The sequence below is a fragment of the Prionailurus bengalensis genome, chromosome B4 (genome assembly GCF_016509475.1).
Source record: "Prionailurus bengalensis isolate Pbe53 chromosome B4, Fcat_Pben_1.1_paternal_pri, whole genome shotgun sequence".
Lineage (NCBI taxonomy): Eukaryota > Metazoa > Chordata > Mammalia > Carnivora > Felidae > Prionailurus > Prionailurus bengalensis.
In genome coordinates this window covers 29,500,164-29,522,476 of record NC_057358.1, presented here as the reverse complement: position 1 = coordinate 29,522,476, position 22,313 = coordinate 29,500,164, and the positions used below count along the sequence as shown (strand labels likewise).

The following is a 22,313-nucleotide window of genomic DNA, read 5'->3' as shown; positions in this document are numbered from 1 at the left end:
GTGCATAGAGTGGTGAGAAACAGACTGTCAACACAGAGAGCCTGAATGGGGAAGTTGAATTCCCGTAGCATTTGGCCTTGAAAATCAGAGGAGCCTGGGACACCCAGATGGCTCAGTGGTTTGAGTGTCAGACTTCAGCTCAGGTCATGATCTCACAGTGCATGAGTTCAAGCCCTGCATACGGTTCTCTGCTGTCAGCACAGAGCCCACTTCAGATCCTCTGATACCCTCTCTCTCTGCCCCTCTCCAGCTGGTGCTATCTCTCTCAAAATCAATAAATAATTTTTTTTAAAATATGAAAATCAGGGGGGCTGGATTTCATGAGTTCTTACAACCATCAGGACTTAAACCCTAGAACTTTCAAAAATCAGTAGTTCCACTCTGGCAGAGTCTGGAGGGCATGCATTAGGAAGCTGAGTCCCCAGTCTTAAAGAGACAGTGAAACATCTGGGAAGATATACAGCTTAGAAGCAGCAGTTGCAAAAATACCTGGGGCATGTAGGAGGGAGAGTTAGTAATCTCAGAGTTCACTGATGGACTTCTCTAGGAAAAAAAGGAGCTGTCAGGTGATATTTCCCTCCCTCTCCCACAGTATAATCACACAGCCAACTGCAGGAAGCAGCCAGGCACAGGCATTCACTACCTAACCTCCCTATACCATGCTTTGCCCTCTCCAGCTGAGTCTACCTCAGTCCTAAAACTACAGGTCCCCTCCCCAGAAAACTGGTGCAAACCTTGTCAATTGCATCTCCCAACCTCACACAGAGGATGAATGCACCTCTTTAAAATGGTAGCTCCTGAGCAGCCTTGGCTGGCACAGTCTCAGAAGGGGCTGCAAACCCCTTGTGGAAGGTGACAGTCTTGTTAAAACAGTGTCCCACCCACTACTTTCAAGAGGAAGAGTTGTAGCTGAGTTTCCTAAAACACAGAAACAGACACACAGAGGTAGGCAAAATGAGGAGACAGAAGAATATGTCCCAAATGAAAGAACAGGTCAAAATTACAGCAAGAGACCTAAGTAAAAAAGATGTAACTATTATGCCTGATAGAGAATTAAAAATAATGATTATAAGGATACCCACTGGACTTGAGAAGAAGAGTGGAAGACATCAGTAAGACCCTTAACAAAGAGATAAAAAAAGAACCAAGCAGAGACCCAAGAACACACTAATTAAAATTAAAAATAGACATGATGGAATAAATAGCAGGCTAGAGGAAGCAGAGGAACAAATTAATGGCCTAGAAGACAGAGTAATGCAAAGTAATCAACTTAAGCAAGTGAGAGAAAAAAATAAACAAAATGAGAATAGATTTAGGAAACTCAATGACTTCATCAAGCATAATATTTGCAGTATAGGGATCCCAGAAGAAAGAAAGACCAAAGGGGTCAGAAAATTTGTTTGAAGAAATAATAGCTGAAAACTTCCCTAATCTGGGGAAGGAAACAGATATCTAGATCCAGAAGGGACAGAGATGCCTCAACAAAATCAACCCAAGGAGGTCCACACCAAGACACATGCTAATCAAACTGTTGTGACAAAGAAAAAAAAATTTAAAGCAGCAAGAAAAAAGAAGACAGTTACATGCAAGGGAAACCCTGGAAGGCTATCAGCAGGTTTTTCAGCAGAAACTTCACAGGACAGAAAGGAGTAGTGTGATATATTAAAAGTGCTAAAAGGGAGAAATCCACAGCCAATAATACCCTATTCAGTAAGGCTATGATTCAGAATAGAAGGAGAGTTAGTGAGTTTCTCAGACAAATAAAAACTAAAGGAGTTCATGCCCACTAGAACAGCTCTAAGAAATATTAAAGGGGACTCTTAGAGTGTAAAGGAAAGACCGTAAGTAAGAATATGAATAGTGAAAAACACAAAAGAAGTAAAAATAAGTATATACCTGTTCAAGGGATATATTTTTTCAAGGGATTCACAAAATAATTTAAAATATGACATTACACACCTTAAATGGGGGTGGAAGAGTAAAGAATGGGTTCCAATTTGAGTGACCATCAACATAATACAGACTGTTACATGCAGAAGATGTTACACACAAACATAATGGTAATCACAAACCAAAAATGAGTAATAAATATGCAAGGAATAAAAAGAATGGAATCCAAGTACATCACTAAAGAAAGACAGCAAATGATTAAAAACAGCAAGGGATAAAAGAATCAGAGAAAACCTGTAGAAACAACCACAAAACATGTAACAAAATGGTTGAGCATAAATGGACTAAATGCTTGAATCAAATGACACAGAGACAGAGAGAACTAAAAAACCAAGATTCATTCATATGCTTCCTACAAGACACTAATTTCTGACCTAAAAACACCTGTAGATTGAAAGTGAAGGAATGGAGAAACATCATGCAAATGGATGTCAAAAGAAAGCTTAAGTAGCAATATTTATGTCAGATAACATAGACTTTTAAAAAAGAGTTTAACAAGAGATAAAGAATAATAACATATAAATAATAAAAGTGGACAATCCAACAGAAGATACAACAATTTTGTATATAAATAATAAAAGTGGACAATCCAACAGAAGATACAACAATTTTGTATATATTTGTATATACAACAATATTTACAGTGTTGTAAATATTTATGCACTTAACATGGAAGCACATGGCACAAAAACAGACACATAGACCAATGGAATAGAATAGAAACCCCAGAACTAGACCCACAAACGTATGGCCAACTCATCTTTGACAAAGCAGGAAAGAACATCCAATGGAAAAAAGACAGCCTCTTTAACAAATGGTGCTGGGAGAACTGGACAGCAACATGCAGAAGGTTGAAACTAGACCACTTTCTCACACCATTCACAAAAATAAACTCAAAATGGATAAAAGACCTAAATGTGAGACAGGAAACCATCAAAACCTTAGAGGAGAAAGCAGGAAAAGACCTCTCTGACCTCAGCCGTAGCAATCTCTTACTCGACACATCCCCAAAGGCAAGGGAATTAAAAGCAAAAGTGAATTACTGGGACCTTATGAAGATAAAAAGCTTCTGCACAGCAAAGGAAACAACCAACAAAACTAAAAGGCAACCAACGGAATGGGAAAAGATATTCGCAAATGACATATCGGACAAAGGGCTAGTATCCAAAATCTATAAAGAGCTCACCAAACTCCACACCCAAAAAAACAAATAACCCAGTGAAGAAATGGGCAGAAAACATGAATAGACACTTCTCTAAAGAAGACATCCGGATGGCCAACAGGCACATGAAAAGATGCTCAACGTCGCTCATCAGGGAACTACAAATCAAAACCACACTCAGATATCACCTCACTCCAGTCAGAGTGGCCAAAATGAACAAATCAGGAGACTATAGATGCTGGAGAGGATGTGGAGAAACGGGAACCCTCTTGCACTGTTGGTGGGAATGCAAATTGGTGCAGCCGCTCTGGAAAGCAGTGTGGAGGTTCCTCAGAAAATTAAAAATAGACCTACCCTATGACCCAGCAATAGCACTGCTAGGAATTTATCCAAGGGATACAGGAGTACTGATGCATAGGGCCACTTGTACCCCAATGTTCATAGCAGCACTCTCAACAATAGCCAAATTATGGAAAGAGCCTAAATGTCCATCAACTGATGAATGGATAAAGAAATTGTGGTTTATATACACAATGGAGTACTATGTGGTAATGAGAAAAAATGAAATATGGCCTTTTGTAGCAACGTGGATGGAACTGGAGAGTGTGATGCTAAGTGAAATAAGCCATACAGAGAAAGACAGATACCATATGGTTTCACTCTTATGTGGATCCTGAGAAACTTAACAGAAACCCATGGGGGAGGGGAAGGAAAAAAAAAAAAAGAGGTTAGAGTGGGAGAGAGCCAAAGCATAAGAGACTGTTAAAAAACTGAGAACAAACTGAGGGTTGATGGGGGGGTGGGAGGGAGGAGAGGGTGGGTGATGGGTATTGAGGAGGGCACCTTTTGGGATGAGCCCTGGGTGTTGTATGGAAACCAATTTGTCAATAAATTTCATTAAAAAAAAACATGGAAGCACCGAAATATGCAAAAGTTAATAACAAAAATAAAGGAACTAATCGGTAGTAATATAATAATAGAAGAGGGCTTTAACATCCCACTTACATTTATGAACAGATCATCCAAACATAAAATCCACAAGGGAAACAATGGCTTTGAATGACATGTTGGACCAGATGGACCTGACAGATATATTCAGAACACTCCATCATATAACAGTAGAATACACATTCTTTTCAAGTAAACATGGAACATTCTCCATAGTTGATCACATATTAGGCCACAAACAAATTCAAGAAATTCCAAGATATCATGGTCATACTATGCAACTTTTCTGACCACAATGCTATGAAACTAGAAATCAACCACAAGAAAAATATGGAAAGACCACTAATATATGGAGGTTAAATAACATGCTACTAAACCATTAATGGGTCAGCCATGAAATCAAAGAAAAAATTAAAAATTACATGGAGACAAATGAAATGAAAATATAATAGTCCAAAATTTCGGGATCCAGCAAAGGTAGTTCTAACAGAAAAGTTTATAGCAAAATATACGTACCTCAAAAAGGAAGAAAAATTTCAAACAACCTAACCTTACACCTAAAGGAGTTAAAAAAGAAGAACAAACAAAACCCAAAAACAGCAGAAGGAAGAAAATAATAAAGATTAGAGCAGAAATAAATGATATAGAATCTAAAAAATAAGAGAACAAATCAATGAAACCAGGAGCTGGCTCTTTGAAGAGAGGGACAAAATTGGTAAACCTGTAGACAGACTCATAAAAAAAGAGCGGGTACTCTAATAAAACTCTAAATCACAAGTGAAAGAGAAGAAACAACAATCAGCACCACAGTAATACAAAAAATATAAGGTAGTATTATGAAAAATTATACTCCAACAAATTGGACAACCTGGAAGAAATGGATAAATTCCTAGAAACATATAACCTACCAAAACTGAATCAAGAAGAAAGAGAAAATTTGAACAGTCTGATTACCAGCAAAGAAATTGAATCAGTAATCAAAAAAATCCCAACAAAGAAAAGTCCAGGACCAGAGGGCTTCACAGGTGAATTCTACAAAACATCTAAAGAAGAGTTAATACATATTTTCCTCAACAAATAAAAGACAAAGAAAAACTTCCAAATTCATTCTATAAGGCCAGCATTACCACAAAAAAGAGAACTATCATCCTAATATCTCTGATGAACACAAATGCAAAAATCCTCAACAAAACACTAGCAAACCAAATCCAACAATACATTAAAAACATCATTCACAATCAAGTGGGATTTATTACTGTGACGCAAGGTTGGTTCAATATTCACATGCTATATAACATCAATAAGAGAAAGGATAAAAACCATATGATCATTTCAATAAATGCAAAAAAAGCATTTGATAAAGTATAACATCCATTCATGATAAAAACCCTAAACCAAGTAGTTTAGCAGGAACATACCTCAAGTTAATAAAGGCCTTATATGAAAAATCCACAGCAAACATCATACTCAATGGTGAATAACTGAGAGCTTTTCCCCTAAAGTCAGAAACAACACCAGGATGTCCACTCACATCACTTTTATTCAATATACTGGAAGTCCTAGCCACAGCAATCGGACAACAAAAAGAAATAAAAGGCATCCAAATTTGTAAGGAAGAAGTAAAACTTTCACTATTTGCAGATGACATGATGCTATACATAGAAAATCTGAAAGACTCCACAAAAAAACTACCAGAACTGATTGATTTAGTAAAGTCATGGAATACTAAATATACAAAAATCTGTTTAATTTCTATACACTAATAATGCAGTAGCAGAAAGAGAATTTCAGAAAATAATCCCATTTATAATTGCATCAAAATCAAAAGATACCTAGGAATAAACTTAACCAAAGAGGTGAGAGACCTGTACTCTGAAAAGTATAAAACATTTATGAAAGAAATTGATAATGACACAAACAAATGGGAAGACATAGCACACTCAAGGTTTGGAGGAACAAATATTATTTAATGTCTATAGTACCTAAAGCAATCTACACATTTAATGCAATCCCTACCAAAATACTAACAGTATTTTTCACAAAACTATAACAATCCTAAAATTTGTATGGAACCACAAAAGCCTAAAATAGCCAAAGAAATATTGAAATTGAAAAGGCAAAGCTGGAGGTATCACAATTCCAGACTTCATGTTCCATTACAAAGCCACAGTAATCAACACAGTATGGTACTGACACAAAAACAAATAGATCAATGGAACAGAATAGAAGACACAGAAACACAATTATAATGGTCAATTAAACATTGACAAAGGAGGAAACAATATGCAAAGAAAGAGACATATTCTCCAAAAAATAGGGTGGGAAAACCAGACAGCAACATAAAAAAGAATGAAATTGGACCACTTTCTCATAGCATACACAAAAATAAACTCACAATGGATTAAACACCTAAGTATGAGACAAGACCATAAAAATCCCAGAAGAGAGCACAGGGTTTAATTTCTCTGACATTGGCAATAGCAATGTGTTTCTAGATATGTCTCCCAAGGCAAGGGAAACAAAAGCAAAAATAAACTATTGGGACTTCATCAAAATAAAAATCCTCTTCACAGTGAAGGAAACAATCAACAAAAGTAAAATGCAACCTAAAAATGGGAGAAGACATTTGCAAATCACATATCTGATAAAGCATTGGTATCCAACATAAATAAAGACCTGATACAACTCAACACCCAAAAACCAAATAATCCAATTTAAAAATGGACAAAAGATATGAACAGATATTTCTCCAAAGAAGACATCCAGATGGCCACCAGATACATGAAAAGATGCTCAACACCACTCATCATGATGGAAATGCAAATAAAGCTACATTGAGGTATCACCTCACACCTGTCAGAATGACTAAAATCAATAACACAAGAAACAACAGGTGCTGTCAAGGATGGGGAGAAAAAGAAACCCTGGTGTAATTTTGGTGGGAATGCAAACTGGTACAGCCCTTGTGGAAAAAAGCATGGAGGTTCTTCAAAAAGTTAAAATTAGAACTATCTTATGATCCAATAATCCCACTACTGGGTATTTACCAAAAACTACAAAAACACTAATTCAAAGAGATACATGCACCTCTATGTGTATTTCAGCATCATTTACAATAGCCACATTATTGAAGCAGCTCAAATGTCCATCAATAGGTGAATGGATTTAGATGATGTGGATATATATATGATGGTATACTATTCAGCTGTAAAAAAGAACAGAATCTTGCCATTTGCAACAACATGGACGGTTCTAGAGAGTATAATGCTAAGCGTAGTAAGTCAGTCAGAAAATGACAAATACCATATGATTTCACTTATGCGTAGAGTGTAAGAAAAAAAAAACAAATGAATAAATGTGAAAAGAAAGAGCAAGAGAGGCAAATCAAGAAACAGACTCAACTACAGAGAACTATAGGTGGAGTCGGGTGAGGTGATGTGTAAAATAGGTGATGGGGTTTAAAGAGTACAATTACCATGATAAGCATTAAGTTATGTATAGAATTGTTCAGTCACTATATTGTACACCTAAAACTAACATAACACTGTGTGATAACTATATTAGAATTAAAATTAATAACAATTTTTAAAAGTCAAGAAGAAATAAAAAGGAGAAAGGCTACTTTTGAAAATTGATTTAAAACTATTGAAAGTAAACAAAATAAATATTTCATAGCACACACCTACACACACAAACATACGAATAGAAGCCAAGACCAAAAATACAGAAAACCTAAAGATTAGATCTAGGAATCATGATATTTAAATATTAGTCTCATAAGGGTAAAATAAAAAATATAAATAATAATGAAATAAGTATGACAATAAAACTTCCTTGATTAAATAAAAAAATTTAAGATCTGGTGAAATTTCTATACTTCAATGAGAAATAAAGGCAAGAAGAAGACTGGGTCCCAAACAACATGCAACTACTATACCTACCTGAAACTCTTTACCCAAACCTTCCATGAGAAAAAAATAATATTTTATCATGTTTAAGATATTGAATTGTATGGGGTGTCTCTATATAGCAGCCTAATATATTTACTAATAAAGGTACAGAGAGTTATATAACATAAATCTAGATACCATTGAATTTTATAAAGAGAGAAAGGGTGGGAAGAGAAAGGGAAAGAAAACATGTACTCCATATGGTAGAATACAATGGCCATAAATTGTATGACCTCAAAAGATGGAGTCTATTTTTTCAACTCCTTAAAAGTGGGCTGGCCTGTGACTTGCATTGGCCAATAGGATACAATGCAAAAGACAGTATCTGAGGTTTTTTATATACTGGCCAAAAGAAGTCTTTCCAGCTTTGTTGTGCTCTTACTACTGGAAGTCCTTCTGTAAACCACCCAGGACTAGCCTTTTAGAGGATATGAGACTAGGAAGAGGTCCCATCTGTCACAGATGTCCCACCTGGGACTGCATACATGTGGATAAAGCTAAAACCATCCAACCTAAGCCAAGCCTTCCCAGAGAACACTTAACCAGTCACTCTGAGAAATAATGACTATCTACTGTATTTCTTTTATTCTCGAGTTAGTTAACATACAGTGTAGTCTTGGCTTCAGCAGTAGAATCCAGTGTTCATCTCAACAAGTGTCCTCCTCAATACCCATCACCCATTTTCTCCACCCCCATCAACCCTCAGTTTGTTCTCTGTTTAGAGTCTCTTATGGTTTGCTCCCCTTGCTGTTTTTATCTTATTTTTCCTTCCCTTCCCCTATGTTCATCTGTTGAGTTTCTCAAATTCCACATTTGAGTGAAATCATGTTATATATGTGTTTCTCTGATGGACTTATTTCACTTACCATAGTACCCTCCAGTTCCATCCATGTTGGTGCAAATGGTAAGATTGCATTCTTTTTAATCACTGAGTAGTATTCCAGTGTGTGTGTGTGTGTGTGTGTGTGTGTGTGTGTGTGTGTGTGTATTACATATCTTCTTTATCCATTCATCAGTTGATGTACATTTGGGCTCTTTCCATAATTTGGCTATTGTTGATAGTGTTTTTAAACATCGGGGTACATGTGCCACTATGAATTGGCACTCCTGTATCCTTTGGATAAATTCCTAGTAGTGCTATTCCTGGGTCATAGGGTAAATGGGCATCTGGGTGGCTCAGTCATTAAGCATCTGACTTTGGCTCAGGTCATGATCTCACCGTTCATGAGTTTGAGTCCCACATCGGGTGAGCTTGAGCACTGCATAGGGTGAGCTCAAGCCCCGCTTCCAGTGATTCCTGCCTCTCTTTCTCTCCTTCCTTCTGCCCCTCCTGGATATTTTCTCTCTCTCTCTCTCTCTCTCTCTCTCTCTCTCTCTCTCTCTCCCTTGCTTATACCCATTCTCTGAATTAAAATAAAATAATTAAAAAATATATGTACCACATCTTCTTAACCCATTCATCAGTGGATGGACATTTAGGCTCTTTCCATAATTTGGCTATTGTTGATTTAGCACTGTGATAAACATTGGGGTATATGTGCCCCTATGAATCAGCATTCCTGTATCCCTTGGATAAATTCCTAGTAGTGTAATTGATGGGTCACAGGGTCATTCTAATTTTTTTAAGGAACCTCCACATTGTTTTCCAGAGTGGCTGCACTAGTTTGCATTCCCACCAGCAGTGCAAAAGAGATCCTCTTTCTCCACATCCTCACCAACATCTGTTGTTTCCTGAATTGTTAAGTTTAGCCACTCTATTATGAGGTGGTATTTCATTGTGGTTTTGATTTGTATTTCCCTGAAGATGAGTGATGCTGAGCACCTTTTCACATGTCTGTTAGGCATCTGGATGTCTTCTTTGGAAAAGTGTCTATTCATGTCTTCTGCCCATTTCTTCAGTAGATTATTTGTTTTGTAAGTGTTGAATTGGGTAAATTCTTTATAGATTTTTGATACTAAAACTTTATTCAATATGTCATTTGCAAATATCGTCTCCCATTCCATCAGTTGCCTTTTAGTTTTGTTGATTGTTTCCTTTGCTCTGAAGAACCTTTTTATCTTGGTGAGGTCCCAATAGTTCATTTTTGCTTTTATTTCCCTTGCTTTCAGAGACATGTTAAGTAAGATGCTGCTTGGCCAAGATCAAAGAGATTGCTGCCTATTTTCTCCTTGAGGATTTTGATGGTTTCCTGTCTCACATTTAGGTCTTTCATCCATTTTGAAATCATTTTTGTGTATGGTGTAAGAAAGTGGTCCATTTCTCCCAGCACTTTTTGCTGAAGAGACTGTCTTTTTTTCTATTGGATACTGTTTCCTGATTTGTCAAAGATTAGTTGGCCATATATCTGTGGGTCCATTCCTGGGTTCTGTGTTCTCTTCCATTGATCTATGTGTCTGTTTTTGTGCCAGTAGCATACTGTCTTGATGGTTACAGCTTTGTAATACAAGTAAAAGTCTGGGATTGTGATTTCTCCAGGATTGGTTTTCTTTTTCAACATTACTTTGGATATTCAGGGTCTTTTGTGGTTCCATATACAATTTAAGATTGCTTGTTCCAGGTCCGTGAAGAATGTTGGTGTGATTTTGATTGGGATTGCATTGATTTTCTGCCTATATGATCTGTCCATTGTTGTAAGTGGAGTATTAAAACCCCTACAATCCCAGTATTATCTATACATTTATATATGTTTGTGATTGATTTATATATTTGGGGATTTCCACATTGGGGAACAATTTCCACAATTGTTAGCTCTTCTTGATGTATAGACCCCTTAATTATGATATAATGCCCTTCTTCATCTCTTGTTACAGCCTTTGTTTTAAAATCTAATTTGTCTGATAGAAGTATGGCTATTCCAGCTTGTTTTGAATTCCAGTAGCATGATGGTTCTCCATCCCCTCACTTTCAATCTGCAGGTGTTCTCAGGTATAAAATGAGTCTCTTGTAGGCAGCATATAGATGGATCTTATTTTTTCAATCCATTCTGATACCCTATGTCTTTTGATTGGGACATTTAGTCCATTTACATTCAGAGTGATTACTGAAAGATATGGATTTAGTGCCACTGTATTATCTGTAGGTTTTGTGATAGCTCTGGTCATTTGTAGTCTGCTACTTTCCACTCACAGAATCCCCCTTCAGATCTCCTGCAGGACTAGTTTAGTGGTCATGAACTCCTTTAGTTTTTCTTTGGGAAAGCTTTCTCTCTCCCTTCTATTCTGAATGACAGGCTTGCTGGATAAAGGATTCTTGGCTGCTTATTTTTCCTATTAAGCACATTGAATATTTCCTGCTACTCCCTTTTGGCCTGCCAAGTTTCAGTGGATAGGTCTGCTACTACCCTTATGTGTCTACCCTTGTAGGTTAAGGCCCATTTGTCCCTAGCTGCTTTCAGCATTCTCTCTTTATCTTTGTATTTTGCCAGTTTCACTATGATATGTCATGGTGTTGACCTGTTTTTGTTGATTTTGAAGGGAGTTCTCTGTGCCTCTTGGCCCTGGGTGCCTGTTTCCTCCCCCAGATTAGGGAAGTTCTCAGCTATAATTTGTTCAAATAAACCTTCTGCCCCTTTCTCTCTCTTCTTCTTCTGGAACTTCTATGAAATGGATATTGTTTCATTTCATGGAATCATTTAGCTAATTCTCCCTTTGTGGTCTAGTAATTAAATTTCACCCCCCCTTTTTTTAGCTTCATCATTTTCCATAATTTTATCATCTATTTCACCTATCCTTCCCTCTGCTTCTTCCATCCTCACTCTCACTGTATCTAGTTTATTTTGCATCTCATTTACAACATTTCTTAATTCATTGTGACTATTTCTTAGGTTTTTGACCTCAGCAACAATAGATTCTCTGTTGTTTTCTATGCTTTTTCAAGCTATTACTCTTATGACTGTGATTCTAAGTTCTTGTTCAGATATATTGTTTATATCTGTTGTGAGAAATTATCTGGCTATCATTTCTTCCTGCATTTTCTTTTGAGGAGAGTTCTTTCATCATTTTGGCTGGTTTCTGTCTTTTGTATGTTTTAGTAGCTTGTTATGTGTCCTGTACCTGCAAGTACTACTATATTAAAAAGGGGTCATACACTGTCCAGGACTGGCACTTCAGGAAGTATTTTTGGAGTGTGGTGCATGCACTCCATGTTGTGCTTTGACTGCTCTATTCCAGTAGTCAATCCTCTGTAAAGCTCATCCTTGCTTGTAGTGATGGAGTGTTTGGACTTTCAATCAGGTGTGCTTTGATTTGTTCACTCAAGTAACCTTGGAAAAAAAGGAAAAGGTGGGGAAGCCTTATCCCATATAAAGAGAAAAATGAAAGGGAAAAAGAAAAAAAAGCAGAGGGTCAAAAGAACTATAAGACTTAATCCAGAGAGAAAGTAAAATAAAAAGAAGTTATAAGAATTGATAAAAAAAAATCAGAAACTATGAGCCTAATTCCAAAAGAAAAAAAGAAGAGGGTAGAAATAAAAAGAAAAGGGAAGAACAAATAAATAGAAGATAGAAACAAAAGCCAGTTGTTTGTTGGTGCCTGAGACCAGTGGGTGTATTAGTCTGGAGGAGAGGCTGGCTCTGTTGGCTCAGTCTTCCTCCAGTTGATAAGCAGTTGCCAGTCACAGAGGAGGGGGGCTTGGTGTTAGTGGGTCCTCTCTTTACTGGGGACTGCTGTGCTGCTCCCTGAAGCTCCACTGTGGTAGTATTCGGTAGAAAAATGGCAACACCCAATTTCTCCTCCCCAGACCAGGTATCTCATACCACACTGTTCAGGCAGCCCTCACAGAATAGCATGGGCAGTTGGCTTGCCCTGCTCCACAGTCTCCCATGCCCTCTAGGTGCTTGGCTGGAATTTTGATGTCTTAAAGGGCCCTGCACCACATGGGACCATGTGCCCCTCAGCCCTGCTGATAAAGGGCCTTTCATCCTTGGGGAGGCAATAAATCCTCTTCCCACAGTACTTGAGAAAGGGGACTGTTCTCTCCCAGTGTGCCCCTGAGATCGCTACAGCACCCTGGAGCTGGCTCCTTCCCTCTCAGGTGTGCCCACACAGCCAGCTCTGGTCCAGAGAAAGTCACACACTTTCGTACCTTCAAGTTTTAGCTCCTAAGATTGTTTGCAAAATAGAAACTGGCACTCTCCATTTTTCTCATTCCTGAGTCCATGGTCCAGAGAGGTTTTCCTCTTGTGCTAACAAGATAGTAAAGCCCTCTCATTTTCTCTCCCTTTTGTCTCTCCACAGAAGAGGTTCCTTCCCCTCCATGCCTATGCCATTTTATCTCCCCCAATTCATATGCACGTACCTCATACCTCGATCCTGCCAAACTGTCTCCCTCCACCTGTGGAGATCCTTCTGCCACGCTACAGATTGATTTCCTGGATGTTCCAAGTGATCTGTCTTCCATACAGCTGTGTTTGAGGGATGAGGGAAATCCTGGTCCCCCTACTTCCCCACCATCTTTACTCCTCCCTGAATAACTATTGTTTTAAATCACCAAGTTTTGGAGTACTTTTGTCATTTAAGAAAAGTTCACAAGCATACTTTGCAATAGAAAATATGCATTATCTTACGTCATTAGAACATTTACAAAAATTTGATACTGTGTTTGATTATTTCCATAATTGGCTACCAACAATTTCTCCTACTCTATGCCTTGTGAATTTTGGCTAGCCTTATGAATTCCTTACAGAATGTGATGGAAAAACTACAAAAGCTTTCAATTCCAGTCTCTAACAAGCCTTATGGGTTTCACTCTTGCCAATCTGGAAAATTGATATTGGAAGCTGAAAAATAGGGGAAAGGCTCTGTTATATAGTTATAGAACAATAAACAAAATTCAGGCTTAGAGTAACTTGCAGGGTTAAAGCCATACCCAATAAACTTGTGGATCTGGCTAAGGAAATTTCCAGCCAGAATACTTAAAACACTATTTAGCTTATACTACTGATATGCAATAAATTTATTGCAAGAGAAATAAACTAAAGAAAGAACTGTTCAATTTTAAAGCGGAAATCAGAAAACATATAGAGAATCTGGGCCTGCCCACAAAAGAAATTCTCAAAGTAAGAAATCACTAGGACAAAGATCAAAGCCATAGTACTGACAGTAAAATGTAGTTTCAGAATCAAAGTCAAATCAAGGGTGTGACTATAAGTCTCCCTGTTAAGACCTCAGAAAGACTTAAATATTGTTTGTGGATCCTAGTAAGACAAAAGTGCTTTAATAATTAAAGGTATTGTCCTGCAGAAGGCTGGCATACTTTAAGTAAGACGTTTATTATGGATGTAGTTTGGGGGTAAAAGAAGGAATCACAGTAACATACAAAGAAAACAAAGTTTTAAGATAAACATCATCATATTACACTTAAAATGACAGACATTTCAAAATGAAAAGAGATCTCTGGGGCGCCTGGGTGGCGCAGTCGGTTAAGCGTCAGACTTCAGCCAGGTCACAGTCTCGTGGTTCGTGAGTTCGAGCCCCGCGTCAGGCTCTGGGCTGATGGCTCAGAGCCTGGAGCCTGTTTCCGATTCTGTGTCTCCGTCTCTCTCTGCCCCTCCCCCGTTCATGCTCTGTCTCTCTCTGTCCCAAAAATAAATACACGTTGAAAAAAAAAAAATGAAAAGAGATCTCTAGGTCCCCAATAAACTATGAGAAGGAAGCATGCTGAGTGAGCTATTCAATTACAAACATGAGCCATTTCTTATGGAAAAGGAATGATGATTCAGAGAGGAAAATCTACATGCCACACTGCAAAATAAGGACTACTTTATTTTTGGATTAGGGAATCATTCCCCGGGGAGCAAAACTAGACTTCAATCAAAGCACATACCCTACCCTGAAAGTCAGGAGAACTGGTGATGTGTGTCTGCTTGGATTTCATAGCAGATTTCTCAACTATTTGCCTTCTGTTCCCCCCCTATTTGAATAATATTTTCTATTGCAATTATCCTATCCTTTTCTCAGTAGTATGTGTTAAGTATGTGTTGGGAGGAGTGGGGTACAGATAACTCAACTTTTTAGATAACAGATTTCCAGATCAAGAACAGCTGTGCCAAGAACCCACATCTAGACCTGGTACAGATGATAAGATTTCCCTCCCTTTAAGTCTTGGCTGGCCCCTAACCAATAAAATGTAATGGGAATTATGTTCTCAGGTTTCTGAGCCCAGGTCATAAGAGGACTTGCAGCTACTAGTTTTGACCTATTAGATTCCAGCTGTCATGTAAGGATGCTTGAGTTTTACTACTGAATGATGAGTAATGACATGAGAGAGAAAAATTCAGCCCTTAGTCATTGCACCAACCACCAGACTTCTGAGGAAGCCATCTTGAACAGTCCACAGCTGAATGAAGCCACATGAGTAACACAGCTGATAAAACATGAAGCATAGGAATCATCCCACTGGGCCCAGCCAACCCCAAAATCAATTAGAAATAATTATTGATGTATTAAGCCTCTAAATGTTGGTGTAGCTTGCTATAGAATAATAGAAAAATGAAGCAAAAATATGCATTTGAACACAAAGAAAACCTTTAAAACATCCAGAAAGTAGAGAATTTGTACGTCTTATTGTCTGCTGTTAATTTTATAAAAAGGTAAACCAACAATAAAAAAGTAAACTACACTTTTTGAAACAAAGGAAACTTAGAACACCTATAGAATTCAATATTCAGTGAAAAATGTATAGCTTGAATAGTGTTTATTGTCATAAAATGAGTGCAAAAATAAATAAATTACATATAACAACTAATGCAGATTTGAAAATGAATTAAAAATAAAGAAAAAAGATCAAATAAATTAACAAAGATGAAGATTAAAGTAATTAAATAGAAAACATTAACAGCAACAAGAAATAAAATAGTAAAACAGTTAAATGGAACATAAAATCAGTTAGTTGAAAGCACTTATAATATACAATCTCCTAGCAAATCTGATTGAAAGGAAAAGAAACAAAAAGAGATACTTTTATAAATGAAAAATAAATGGGAAAAGATGTAGACATAGAGATGCAAAAAAAAAACAATAAAAAGAACACTAAGCATAATGTAAAATTATAAGCAATTTAAAAACCATTAAAAATGGATGAATCTATATTAAAATATAAACTACCCAAATACACACACCAATAATCTAAAAAGGAATTGGAAAAGTGGTCAAAGAAGTACCATTTTTGTTTAAAAAGGCTCCTAGATGATTTTGTAGTTAAGTTCTATATAATCTTCCAATTATGTCTCCCTTATTAAAAAAAAAGTCCTTTTTAAATTCTGATTAGAAATGCATTATTACCTTTGTTATATTAATTTGAAAGGATCAATATTTTTATAAATTTAAATCTTTCCATTTGGCAACACTGAAATTTACATTACAATATCATTTACAACTCCATCTTAATAAATTCATATAGCATAATTAACTAGTTTATCACTGACTTAAATTACTCCCAAAACTCTCTAATTATTCTTCCTGACTGCAAAATCCAATCTCTATCCCAAAATTCATCTTTCATAAAACTGGAAGAGTAATCTTAATTAAAAATACCAAATGGGGGGGCGCCTGGGTGGCTCAGTTGGTTAGGCAACCGACTTCAGCTCAGGTCATGATCTTGCAGTTTGTGAGTTCAAGCCCCGTGTCTGGCTCTATGCTGACAGCTCAGAACCTGGAGCCTGCTTCAGATTTTGTGTCCCTGCTTCTCTCTACCCCTCCCCTGCTCACGCTCTGTGTCTCTCTGTATCTCAATAGTAAATAAACATTAAAAAATTTATTAAAAAAAACATTAAAAATACCAAATGGATCATTCTTAATATTCTTCAATAAGTCCCCATTTCTTATTCAAAATACAAATTATTATGTCATCCATAAATGGCCTCTATCAGGCATCCTACTACTCTTCTCCTCAATCCAAAAATCCTATCATACTCAAGAACTGGAATTTCTCTGAATAGTCTTTGTTCCCTCAAGCCTTTGTCTCTACACATTCTATAGAGATCCTTCCTGTTTTCTAACCCCATATTCTCAATTACTATATCATAATTCCCATTTTATAGTACATTATGTTGGAATAGGGACATTATGTCTCAACTATGTGTTAAAAATTTCAGCTTTGAAATTAATATGTTATATGTCAATTATATCTCAATTTTTTAACAAAAAATTAGAAGCCTTAGATTTAAAAAAAATTCAATATTTTTTGTCAACTCTGTCCCTCCTACATTACATTATATTATGATATGTGCAAGAAATTTATTCATTTTATTCAAGTACAGATGGAATGTAATTATAATTACTGTTTATATTTGTATTAAGGACTTAATATCCTTAATACTTAAAAGTATGTAATTTTAACAGAAAGAATTCATGACACTATACATAGAAAAAACTAAGTGAAGTTTCTATAAATTTTAATAGTTGATGATCCTTGAAAAGAAACAGTAAATGGGAGATCACACTTGAATTTACACTTTTTAGCCCCACTGACAGGATCACTGGGCTATCCAGTCCAACCAGAGTGCATCTTAGAACTCTGCAAATCTGGTCAAGTTATTTAATATCTCGGAGTTTCCTTTTCTAAAAATTGAATACAGTAGTCTCCCCTTATCCACAGTTTTGCTTTCTGCAGTCTCAGTTACCTATGGTCAACCATACTCTTGACTATAGTCACAAGATCAATAGTAGCCTACTACGTCACAATGCCTATGTAATTTCACCTCACTTTATTTCATCATGTGTGCATTTTATCATCTCATGTCATCACAAAAAGGATGAGTACAGTACAATAAGATTTTGAGAGAAATCACATTCATATAACTTTACTGCAGTAATTGTTGTAATTGTTTTCTTTTATTATTAGTAATTGTTGTTAATCTCTTACTTCACCTAAGTTATAAATTAAGCTTTATCATAGATATGTATGCATGTACAAGAAAAAATATAGGATATACAGGATTTGGTATCATCCATGGTTTCAGGCATCCCATGACAGTCTTGGAATGTATTCCTCTGGATAAGGGAGGACTACTGTAATAATAATTACTGCTAAGCATAACAAAATATGCTGTATGTGATTTGACTCACAAAACATTCAAATATGTAAAATATTTCTATTTTCTAAAAAATATGTTTGTCCTCATCCGTATGATTAACCTGCCAATTGCCCACTTAGTAGATAGTTGCCTAGAGTAAATACAATCTATTTTTCTAACAAATAAAATGAAAATCATGTTAATAGAATAACAAAATATTTTTATCACTTTATCTAAACAAGATTTTTTTTAAGTACAACTCTGGCTACTGACTACTAGTCTATATGATGTCTTTGATGAAAAAGGACCCTTTGTTCAGGCAAATGCAACTATTCAAGGGTATGCACTTGGCAAACCATGGGTTAGATTTCAACACCCACTTGTACCTTAACCCACTCCCTTGTTTAAGGCATAATTTGTACAAAGTAAGGGCAACCTTGGGTCCAAATGGATTATTTTATCTACGTCCTTGAAATACGTTAGAATAATTATTGGAATAATGATCCTCTAAAAGGTACACAACAAACAACAAAAAGCTAGCTCACTTAAAAACTAAAAGTTTTATATGACTTGTAAAACACTTTAAAAGCATTATAATTACTTGAACAGATGGATAATAATACCAACTGATTCTATTATCCATGCTGCCTGAGGAAGCAAAACCAAATGTATTTTCACTAACTGCAAATGCCAAGTAGGGTTCAGAGAGCCATATTTGCAGTTCAGATTTCACTACTAATTTATTCTCTAACCCCAAGTTAGTCACTTTTTAGCTTCTATTGATCTCTGTAAAATGGCCTAGATCAGTGATAGTACAGAAAGCCATTTTGGAGGAAGAAGATAAATTCCTTTAAAATTCTCATTAAATCCATAGACCTTATCCAGAAAAAAAAATACACTTACATAGCAAATTTTGACCTTAAATTCAGAAAAGAATAATTTTAAATGACATTAGCTGCTACAGACTAAATGTTTGTGTCCCCCCGCAAAATTCATGTGTTATAACCTAATCTCCAATGTGATGGCATTTGGAAGTAGGGCCTTTGGGAAGTGATTAGGGCATGAAGGTAATACCCTCATGAATGGTTTAGTGGCCTTATAAAAGAGACTCCAGACACCTCCCTTGCCCTTTCTGCCATGTGAAGACAGCAATAAAATGGCCGTCTATGAACTAGGAATTGGGCTCTCACCAGACAACAAGTCTGCTGGTGCTTTGATCTTAGACTTCCCAGCCTCCAGAACTGTGTGAAATAAATGTTTGTTATTTAAGTCACCCATTCTTTGTTATAGAAGCCTAGTATGGTCTGAATTTTTGTGTCCCGCCTCCCTCCTCCCCCGACCTGCAAATTCACATGTTGAAATCCTAATGCCCAATGTGCTGGTATTAGGATGGGGGTCCTCATGAATGAGATTAATGTCCATACAAAGGAGGACTGAGAGAATGCCTTTGCCTTTCCTGTCATATGAGAAAGAACAGGAAGTCTGAAACCCAGAAGAGAGCCCTCACCCCACCATGTTGCCACCCTGATCTTGAATTTCCAGACCCAAGAACTGAGAAACAAATTTCTGTTTTTTATAAACTACCCATTCCCTGATATTTTGTTAAAGCAGTCCAAATGGAATAAAACACAACCCAAATGAACAAAACACTAACTTAAAAACTTCAAATATTAACTATATAATGGGATTATAATAATTTTAAATACACAAATAAATATACTCTAAATATACTGTTCTGTATAAAATAAAATGTTAAGTATGGTAGGCAGAATTCTAATATGGCCAGCATGATCTCCATCCTTGTGGTTATGCTCCGAATAATCCACTCCTTTTGACTATGGGTGGGACCTGTGACTTGTTTCTAGCCAATAGAATATAGCAAAGTGATGAGATACCACTCCTTTATTAGACTGCATTACATAGCTAACATGACAAGATATCATTCTCATGATCATGTTACATTATATAAGACTGTCAGCAAAATAGAGAAACCGGCCTTGAGGAAAAAGCAAGCTGCTGTGATGTAAACTGCCTATGGAAAGGTCTCATGGCTGAGTGCCTCCGTCCTAGGAAGGAAATGAAGTTTGCCACATCCAGTTGAGCTTGGAAGAGTAACCCAACTTACAGAATAGAATAGACCCTAGCCATTACCTCGATTGCAGTTTAGTGAGACCTTGAGCATAAGACACAGCTAAGCCTGCTCAGCCTCCTAACCCATTCAAACTGTGAGATAATACAAGTTATTTTAATAACTGAAAAATTTATGGTAACTTGTTATGCAGGAATAGAAAACAAATACCATAAAGTTGAACATTTTATATTCAACATCTCAAGTGGCCCTCTCATTTTCTTCCCAAATTTATGTTACTTGATTCTTCAACTATTCACATACACTTGTGTGACACAACTCCAGCCACTCACTAAAATGAGTGGTGTGATCCTCTGACAGTTATTATAAAAAATTAAAAAAAAGTGAACTTGTAGCAAAAAAAAAAAAAGTATTCCAAAGCCAAGATGAAATAAAGGTTACTTACCTTTCATTCGATCACATAAAAAAGAGTGGACTCTATAAGTCACAATTACTGAAGAGCTTTTTCTTATTTGATTCTTACACCTCATATACTTTTTAAGATAAATAGATACCGTTTTGCCCATTTTAGTAATCAAAAATATAAAGCTCAAGTAGGTTAAATGAACTTCCATTGTCACAGAACTAGTAAATCACTGTTATGACTCTCAAGATGACCTTCTTTCCTCCATGATATTGTCTATAATTGAATAAACCATGGTAATTTTCATAACCTTGACTTGACAGTAAACATGCCTGGATTTACCATTTTATTTTCTGAAAAAAACTTACTGAGAAAGTCAACCAACAAGAAATATCTTAGAAAGAACGTTAACACAAGCATACACACAAATGTACACATACACACATATATCCCCATGTTCACATACATACTGTTATCTACATATATAATTATCAGAGTGACTATTAATTAAATTTAGATGCATAGAGTATGTGTGTTACCTGAACTTGAAGCAAATCTTCTTTTACTTTAAGCTCTTTTACTAGAAACTTCTTCCTGTTATTAAAAAAGGTTTTTAAATTTATCATAATATTTTAAATTGCATGACTACTTTGCTTTCTTATTAGTACTTAAACCATTTTTAAAGAAATAAAATTTCTCAAAACAATCATATTTTTAAGAGACATAAAATCCATATAAGTGATAAATAATTGAATAACATTTCTCAAGCTAACTTCTCATTGGTATGATTAAAATATGCAAGGGAGATGAGGCAAGGATTGTCAAAGTACACTGGTCATTTTTTTCCCCTCTGGTCATCTTTTCTTAAGTTTTTATTTAAAATCCAGTTAGTTGGGGCACCTGGGTGGCTCAGTTGGTTGAGCAGCTGACTTCAGGTCAACAGGATCTCACGGTTAGTGGGTCCGAGCCCCGCATGGGACTCTCCTGACAGCTCAGACCTGGAGCTTGCTTTGGGTTCTATGTTTCCCTCTCTCCCTCCCCCTCCCCTGCTTACATTCTGTCTCTCTCTCTCACATATAAATTAACATTAAAAATTTTTTTAATACATAAAGTCCAGTTAGTTAACATACAGAGTTATATTAGTTTCAGATGTACAATACAGTGATTCAATACTTCCATATAACACCCAGTGCTCATCACAAGTGTACTCCTTAATCCCCATCGCTTATTTAACCCATCCCCCCACCCACCTCCCCTCTGGTAACCACCAGTTTGTTCTCGATAGTTAAGAGTCTGTTTCTTGCTTTGCCAACAACACAAGAAACAACACATGTTGGCAAGGACGTGGAGAAAGGGGAACCCTCTTGCACTGTTGATGGGAATGCAAACTGGTACAGCCATTCTGGAAAACAGTATAATGGTCCCTCAAAAAGTTAAAAATAGAACTAACCTATGATCTAGCAATGGCATTACTAGGTATTTACAACGAGAGTACAAAAATACTAATCCAAAGGGATACATGCATTATCTACAATAGCTAAATTATAGAAACAGCCCGAGTGTCCATCAACTGATGAGTGGATAAAGATGATGTGATACCCCACCACCACCACACACACACATACACACACACTGGAATAATACCCAGCCATTAAAAAGAATGAAATCTTTGGGAATACAAGCTGGTGCAGCCACTCTAGAAAATAATATGGAGGTTCCTCAAAAAATTGAAAATAGAACTACCCTACAACCCAGCAATTGCGCTACTAGGTATTTACCCAGGGGATACCGGTATGCT

The 22,313-nt window shown here is 36.5% G+C and overlaps 1 protein-coding gene across 6 annotated transcripts in view; it reads right to left on the bottom strand.

The window, feature by feature from the left end:
• The window catches only part of LOC122474026 (coiled-coil domain-containing protein 7-like), a 148,765-nt gene that overhangs the window by 29,823 nt on the left and 96,629 nt on the right, over positions 1 to 22,313 (bottom strand). For all 6 annotated transcript variants that reach the window (XM_043564975.1, XM_043564974.1, XM_043564972.1 and 3 more), the window contains one exon: positions 21,055 to 21,109. In XM_043564975.1, coding sequence (XP_043420910.1) covers positions 21,055 to 21,109 — 55 coding nt within the window. The remainder of the gene's footprint in view (positions 1 to 21,054; positions 21,110 to 22,313) is intronic.